Source organism: Cebus imitator, unplaced genomic scaffold (assembly GCF_001604975.1).
Source record: "Cebus imitator isolate Cc_AM_T3 unplaced genomic scaffold, Cebus_imitator-1.0 Scaffold491, whole genome shotgun sequence".
Taxonomy (NCBI): Eukaryota; Metazoa; Chordata; class Mammalia; order Primates; family Cebidae; genus Cebus; species Cebus imitator.
The window spans coordinates 785,514-792,660 of record NW_016107806.1 but is presented as its reverse complement, the minus strand read 5'-3'; the positions used below and the strand labels follow the sequence as shown (position 1 = coordinate 792,660).

Genomic DNA, 7,147 nt, shown 5'->3' with positions numbered 1-7,147 from the left:
TTGACCAGGATGGTCTCGATCTCTTGACCTCGTGATCCACCCGCCTCGGCCTCCCAAAGTGCTGGGATTACAGGCTTGAGCCACCGCGCCCGGCCTATCTATTTCATTCTTAACTATTATAAGAAATAGTGTACGTGGAAGTGCTTGGCACGTATTATATGTTCAACCAGCAGTGATTTTATCCTCTCCCTCCTTGCTTTTGTGTATCATTAACTCCTCCTGCACTGCATTTTAGCCTCCACTGGACAGCAGAAACGGGGCTTATTCAACTCCCTTCTCCACTCTAGATTGGGCACCTGGCACACACCAGGGCTCACCACCCTGCTCAGCTAACATGGGCATGATCCTGAAGGTTCAGAACATTGCTTCCCATCTGGCTGGCAAGAGTAGCAAGGGAAACCAGTCCATGCCCCTATGATGTCACCCGTCAACTTGTCTGCTTCTTAGATATCTCTGACTCTCCTTGGCCATTCCTAGCCCTATCTCTTCCCTTCGCCCTGCCATTTCCTTCTCTTTCTCTCTCCTCTGGCTTTTAAGTCTCCTTTATCCCTCATCTCCCTTGGTTTTCCCCTGCTGTCCCTTCATCCCTGCCCTCTTCCCTCTGAGTCCCCACCACCTCCTCTGCTATTGGCTCTCTGGGTTCCCCAGCCACAGTCCCTCCCTCCCCACATCACAGCTCACCTGTATATGAAGAAGGAGACAATCAGAATGCCGAGCAAGGAGAGGCTGCCCACCAAAGCCAGCACCTCCAGGGTGGAAAGGTGATCTGCAGGAGAGAGTCCGCATTGGAGCAAGAGAGATTTGGGTTAGACAGCAGGAGGAAGAACTTTCTAATAGCCCATCGGTGAACAGGGATGATGGATGAAGGGAAGAAAAAGGCAGGAGTCATTCTCCAGAAAGCCCTCAGCGAGGGAGAGGAGTACCTACTCAACTGTGCTTAGGGGAAGGAGGCAGCATCTATCTCTGGAATGGAGACCTGGAAGGCGAGGGCCAGTCACCTTGGTTGCATGCTGGGTCTTCGTTGTCAAAGCCACATTTGGGGATGTCGGGAGGAGGGTACCCCAGGGGCCAGTTCAGTTTGCGCCCCGACACAGCCACCAGCTCTTTGGAAGTCCCATTGTAGTTCAGTACAACCTATAGGAGAGCAGGAGTGGTGGCTAGGCCATGGCCTGAGGGGAAGGCTGCTGTGTGGCGCAGCAATCTCACCTCCCACCTACCCCAGCTCTGCTTCCGGAGCCTATGTATGTCTGGGTTGTCACCTGTTTACCAAGCCCCTGCTGCCACTGGAATACTGGACCTCACACCACACAATTATTCAAGTGGAAACACCTGAAAACTATCAAGAATTTTACAAAGAAAACTCCATATAGAACCCAATGTCTACACTCAGGGAGTTTATAATCTTGGTTGAGGCACCAACCAAGCATTGATTTTTCTCTATTTTCTTTTTCTTTTTCTTTTTCTTTTTGTTAGAGATGGGCCTTGCTATATTGCCCAGGCTGGAGTGCAGTGGCTATTCACAGGCAAGATCCCACTACTCATCAGCACGGGAGTTTTGACATGCTCCGTTTCCGACCTGGGCCGGTTCACCCCTCCTTAGGCAACCTGGTGGTCCCCCGCTCCCGGGAGGTCACCATATTGATGCCGAACTTAGTGTGGACACCCGATCAGCATAGCGCACTACAGCCCAGAACTCCTGGGCTCAAATGATTCTCTCACCTCAGCCTCCCAAATAGCTGGGACTACAGGCACGCACCACCGTGCCTGGCATCTACCTATTTTCTTGGTAGAAAACAGGAGAAGGTAGTGTTCACCTCAGCCTACATTTCCAGGCCCAGTCCATGTACTCCTCTTCCAGGAAACCTTCTCTGGATGACCTGTCCCTTGCTGCCATTGGCCTCAGTGCCTTCCTGTCCTCACTCACTTGTAGGGGTGTGTAATGTGCATCCTTTGTGACCCTGTCTCTGCTGGAAGGCAGTCCTGCCTGCCTCCCTTTGGAGCTCTCTGAGGGCAGGGTTGTGCTCTCTCCTCAGCCATGGGGCTCCCCAAGTGTGATGCCTGTGGGTCCCTGTCGTTCTGGCGGCTACCCCAGACTGGAGCTGGGTCTGTTTTATTCAGGGCTCTTGTAAGTGTCCAGGCACGGTAGAGCGGCTACAGGTTAAACAGGTGCCCGGCAGGGCTGTGGGGGGAAGTAGGAGGGTGAGATGCCATTTGAAGTTGGCATTGTCTTCTGGGTGCACAAACTTACCCTGAAGGCACCAGTCTCGGGATCCATATCCCAGAGGGAGAAGTCTGTCTCCCGATCACCACTGCTATCAATTTTCAGGTGTCCTGTCACACCTGAGGACACAGGGAAAGATGACTGTGTTGGAGAGAATGAAAGTTCAGGGGTACCCCACTTCATCTCTTCATCCTCTCATCTTTTTTCCTTGCCTTCCAAACATACACGCATACAGAATGACAGCAAATGGTAAAAGGGCCAGGCACTGTGTCTCATGCCTGTAATCCCAGCACTTTGGGAGGCTGAGGCAAGCAAATCACCTGAGGTCAGAAGTTTGAGACCAGCCTGCCAACATGGTGAAACCCTGTCTCTACTAAAAAAACTTGCCAGTGTCCTCCTCCATCATCAGGAAAGACATGGAACAATGGGAAGGGAGGGAAGGTGAGAACTGGGAATACGGAAGGATGGAGGCTGGCAGAGGGTCGTGGAGTGGGGGCTAGAGGCTCACGCTGGAGGGTCCCAGAACCTCTGTCTCTTTACAGGTAATGATTTTGGTAGCCTGAGGAAGGAGTCAGTGGAGAGCGGAGAGTTGGGAGCTGACTCTATGCCCGAAGTACTGTGGGGCCCCAACAGTCGGGAGCCCACCTCCCAGAGCTGGGTCTCTGCCTAGCTCAAGGTCAGACTGGACCCTATGCCCTGCATGAAGTGATGCCCACCCCAAAATATACAAAAAATTAGCCAGGTGTGGTGGCAGGCACCTGTAATCCCAACTACTCAGGAGGCTGAGGCAGGAGAATCACTTGAATCTGGGAGTTGGAGGTTGCAGTGAGCTGAGATCTAGCCACTGCATTCCAGCCTTGAGAACAGAACGAGACTCCATCTCAAAAATAAAATAAAACAAAACAAAAAAATAAAATAAAATAAAATAAAAGGATTCAGTGCCCAGCAGGGATGACTGAGGTTGGACACTCAGTAGGACTTCTGGAGGGATGGGCCTGAGAAAAAGCTGTGGAGGAAAAGGCTGGTGTGCACTGGTGACTCTGTGCCACAGACTTCTCATGACTTGACAGTGGGCACCTGGGATTCATCCCCCAAGGCAGCCCATTCCAGCCACCTCAAGGCCCTGACCTTGAAAGGTTCGGTTCCACATCCGCTGAGTGATGTTCCCCCCATCAGTGACAGTTCCCCCATGTGCCAGAGTCTCCGTCACTGCCTGGATATAGAGCAGCAGCCCATCATGGAAGGACGCTGGGATGGTGTTCACCTGTGGGGGCAAGCAGAGGTCGGCTGGGGTGGGGTGAATGAAGGGCATGGAGTTGGGGGCTGTGGGGAAGGGAACGAGAGGCACTGGGAGTTTGGAAGAGGATAGGAGAATATAACACCCCTACATCACTGGGAGATTTTACTATTTATTTATTTATTTATTTATTTATTTATTTATGTTGTCGGTACCAACAGACTATTTAGATTTTACTATTTAAATGATGCCTTTGGATTAGCATCGCTTCCTGGATCACACTGGGCACACAGGGCAGGATGTATTGTCTCTGTATTACGGATAATAACCTGAGTTTCAGAGGCTGAACTTGCCAGTGTCCTCCTCCATCATCAGGAGGAGGCACTGATGATGCCTTGAAGACAGAGTTGGCACTGTCTTCTGGGTGCACAAACTTACCCTGAAGGCACCAGTCTCGGGATTCATATCCCAGAGGGAGAAGTCAGGAGAGACGTGAAACAATGGGAAGGGAGGGAAGGGGAGAACTGGGAAGAGGGAAGGATGGAGGCTGGCAGAGGGTCGTGGAGTGGGGGCTGGAGGTCCACGCTGGAGGGTCCCGGTACCTCTTCTTACCAGGCCATCCTCCATGGTGAAGTTGAACTTCTCGCGGGCCAGGTGTTTTAGCTGCTTCAGGAATTCCAAGTACTCGGGATTATCTGGCTCTTTATATGTAATGATTTTGACAGCCTGAGGAAAGCGTCAGCGGAGAGCAGAGAGTTGGGAGCTGACTCTATCCCCGCGGTACCCTGGGGCCCCAACAGTCAGGAGCCCACCTCCCAGAGCTGGGTCTCTGCTTAGCTCAGGTCAAACTGAACCCTATTCCCCGCATGAAGTGATGCCCATTCCAAAGCAGGGAATCCAAAGGGATGGCTTCTCCAAGTCCTGTCCAGGCTGTGGGACTTTAACCTCCACCTGCCTAAAGCCCATTTTCTTCTTTTCAGCCTGCTGGTGCTCAAGCGCCCCTGGCTAGTCCCCTGCCCTTCACTGCCTAATTCCCAGAGAGCATCACCAAGCTTTCCGTTCTGTGAGTTACCATGAGTGCATGAAGAAACAAACAGACAAAACCTTTTTTTCTGGAATTCTTTCAGACACCGAGGGACACAGTGCCCAGAAATGACGTGCCACAAGCTGAGATGGCCTGAGCTTCAAATCTAGGTACTCACCTCCAACCTAGGTACTCACCTGAAAGGCCTGGCGGGCACTGATATCCTGCCCATCCCCTCTCTCCCAGGGCCTGCGGGGAGCAGGGCCCTGTCCACCTTGCAGGCTTTGCCCAAAGATATCCAGGTGGAAGAAAACGTAGTCCTCTCCACTCAAGCCAGCTTCCAGGGCCAGGAGCATCAGGGCTCTGAAGGCGTCAGGGGAGCTGCAGATGTAGATAACTGGAGAAAGAGGAGTATTCAGAGAGAGAAGCCTGGGTACTGGGGGAGAGGCAGGGCTAAGAAAGCCGAGGCACCGAGGGGAGGAAGTTTAGAGATGGGGGGCAGGAGAGACCCGGTGAGAGTTAAGTGGTAACTCCCGGCTCAGCCTAGGCCCCGGCAGGGCAGGAGAAAGACGAAGGGTGGAAGGCGAGGTGGGGGGCGGAAGAGAGGAAGGGACAGATATGGAGAGGGGAATAGTGGAGCTGAAGGTAGAGAAGGGTGGGGCCAGGAGGGCGAAAGGAGCGAGGGCGGCAGGGGGGTGAGGGAGAAGAGAGGAGATTGAGGAGCAATGGGAAGAGAGGATGAAAGTGGGGAGAAGGCTATAGGGAAGCGAGAAAATGCTGGAGATAAAAAGGGACCAGAACCGAGCTTAGCCAGGGTGGGAGGGAGTGAGTGGGGGTCGGGGAGGTGAGAGGATAGAGGCGCGGTGGAGGGCAGTGGAAGAAGAGTGGGAAATAGAAACTCCGCAGCAGAAAGGGCCTGGGAGCTGAGAGGGAATGAAGACCGGGGAGGAGAAAGAAGAGTGGCCCAGACAAGAGAGGAAGTCCCGATGCCTCCGGCGGGGCAGAGGGGAAGCCCTGCGGCGGAGCGGCGGGACCCGGTGCGCCGGCGTCTCACCTCGGCCTTTGCGCGGCACGGTCCGCAGCAGCCTGGTGTAGTGGCTGAGGTCGTTCTCGGCGAACTCCAGGTGGTCCACCGTGATATTGAGGCGGTCGCGGATACGCATAAACAGCCCCTCCACGAGGAAGAAGCAGTGCTCGTCGTCACCCGGTCGGTAGGCGTAGAGCATGAGCGCCTGGCGCTCCCAGCCCAGCCGTCGGTGCAGCGCCGCCACGAAGTCGCCCAGCTTTGCGTAGCTGGGCCCAGCGCGGGTGGTCAGCGCGTACTCGTCCTTGACACCGAAGCCCAGCGCCGGGGCGCCGGCGGTCAGCAGCGGCACCCGCCAGTGCGCGGTGAAGCGCCCCACCGGGGCGGCGGCGTACACGCAGCCGGGACCCAGGAACACCGCGGGGTTGTGCTCCCACTTGAGGTCCACCGCGGCCAGGGGCGCGGCGGTGTCAGAGCAGACGCCCAGCGCGTTCTCGCTGCTGCCCAGCACCGTGCGGACCGTCCAGCCTGGCAGCAAGTCGGGGCGCGCCTTCACCCGGGCCAGGGCCAGCTCCACGGCGGGTCCCACGCGCGCCCACGACCACGGGTACGAGGTGTTGGCCAGAGGCAGTACCACGGCTACCGTCAGGTTGCCCGCGCGGCTGCCCCGGAGTAGCAGCAGCAGCGGCGGCAGGAGCAGGAGCAGGCGCAGGCGGGAGCCGGCGGGGCGCCGGGGCCCGGGCATGGCCTCAGCGGGCACCGCAGCGGGCGAGCGCTCCCACCATGGCCTCCTCGGTTCCCTCCGGCTCAGCGGCTGGTCCCAGGCATCAGGCGCGTCCCTGTGGGAAGGAACAGGAGCGGGACAGTGGCGCTCACCCCGGGGTAGGAGGCCCCCTGTAGCTACGACGGTCTGGGACAAGAGCGCGAGGGGAGAGATGGAGGGGGGCGCGCAGGGCGCCGCGGTGCAGGTGGGTGCCAGGAGAACGTAGGGCCAGAGGACCCGAGTGTGAACAACTGGGCTTGTGCGTGCGTGTTAGAGAGACAGAGAGAGGAAAGAGAGAGAGAGAGAAAAGGTGCGAGCAAGCACTCCGTGGAAAAGGATGGGAGAAGTCGCGCGAGGGAGGAAAGAGGAGCGTGTGTGCGCGCCTGCCTCGGGGAGTGTGCCAGAAGCGGCGTCCGGCCGGCCCAAGTCTCCGGCTGTCCGGAGGGAACCGTGGAGGACCCGAGCCAAGCTCCGAACCCTCCCTCCCAGCCGCTTCCCCTCCCAGACTCAGTGACAGAAGAGCCAATCCTGGATCTTTAACTCCTTCCTTCCCGCTGTCCAGCCCGTGCGCTTCCCGGTGGATCCTCTTCCCAGGTCTCGGTTGCCCATGCCTTCCTCCTCGGAGGACAGGACACTCTGAAGGCGCGCCCTCGCCGGGATGGAAAGGAGAGCTGAACGGAGCGTGCATGTGTGTGGAAGCAGCCGGGGCCCGTTTGCGCCCCACCTTTCGCTCGCCTCCTACCTGGTTTTCTCCGAGGAAGAGGGAAAGATGTGCTGGTTTGGGATCCCGGCAGGAAACTGTGAGTGCGTGGACGTGTGTATTCGGGAGTGGGTGGAAGGTGCCGGGTTCCTGGAAAGGGCCGTGAAAGTTGAAGGCG

The 7,147-nt window shown here is 56.7% G+C and overlaps 1 protein-coding gene across 1 annotated transcript in view; it reads right to left on the bottom strand.

Annotated features, from left to right (window-relative positions):
* NPR1 (natriuretic peptide receptor 1) overlaps positions 1-7,147 on the bottom strand; it is an 18,016-nt gene extending 10,869 nt beyond the window's left edge. Inside the window, exons 1-7 of the mRNA XM_037733086.1 lie at positions 5,537-7,147; positions 4,680-4,879; positions 4,071-4,184; positions 3,350-3,485; positions 2,249-2,340; positions 999-1,134; positions 680-766 (exon numbers count right to left, since the gene is read on the bottom strand). Coding sequence (XP_037589014.1) covers positions 680-766; positions 999-1,134; positions 2,249-2,340; positions 3,350-3,485; positions 4,071-4,184; positions 4,680-4,879; positions 5,537-6,251 — 1,480 coding nt within the window. The 5' untranslated portion in view covers positions 6,252-7,147. The remainder of the gene's footprint in view (positions 1-679; positions 767-998; positions 1,135-2,248; positions 2,341-3,349; positions 3,486-4,070; positions 4,185-4,679; positions 4,880-5,536) is intronic.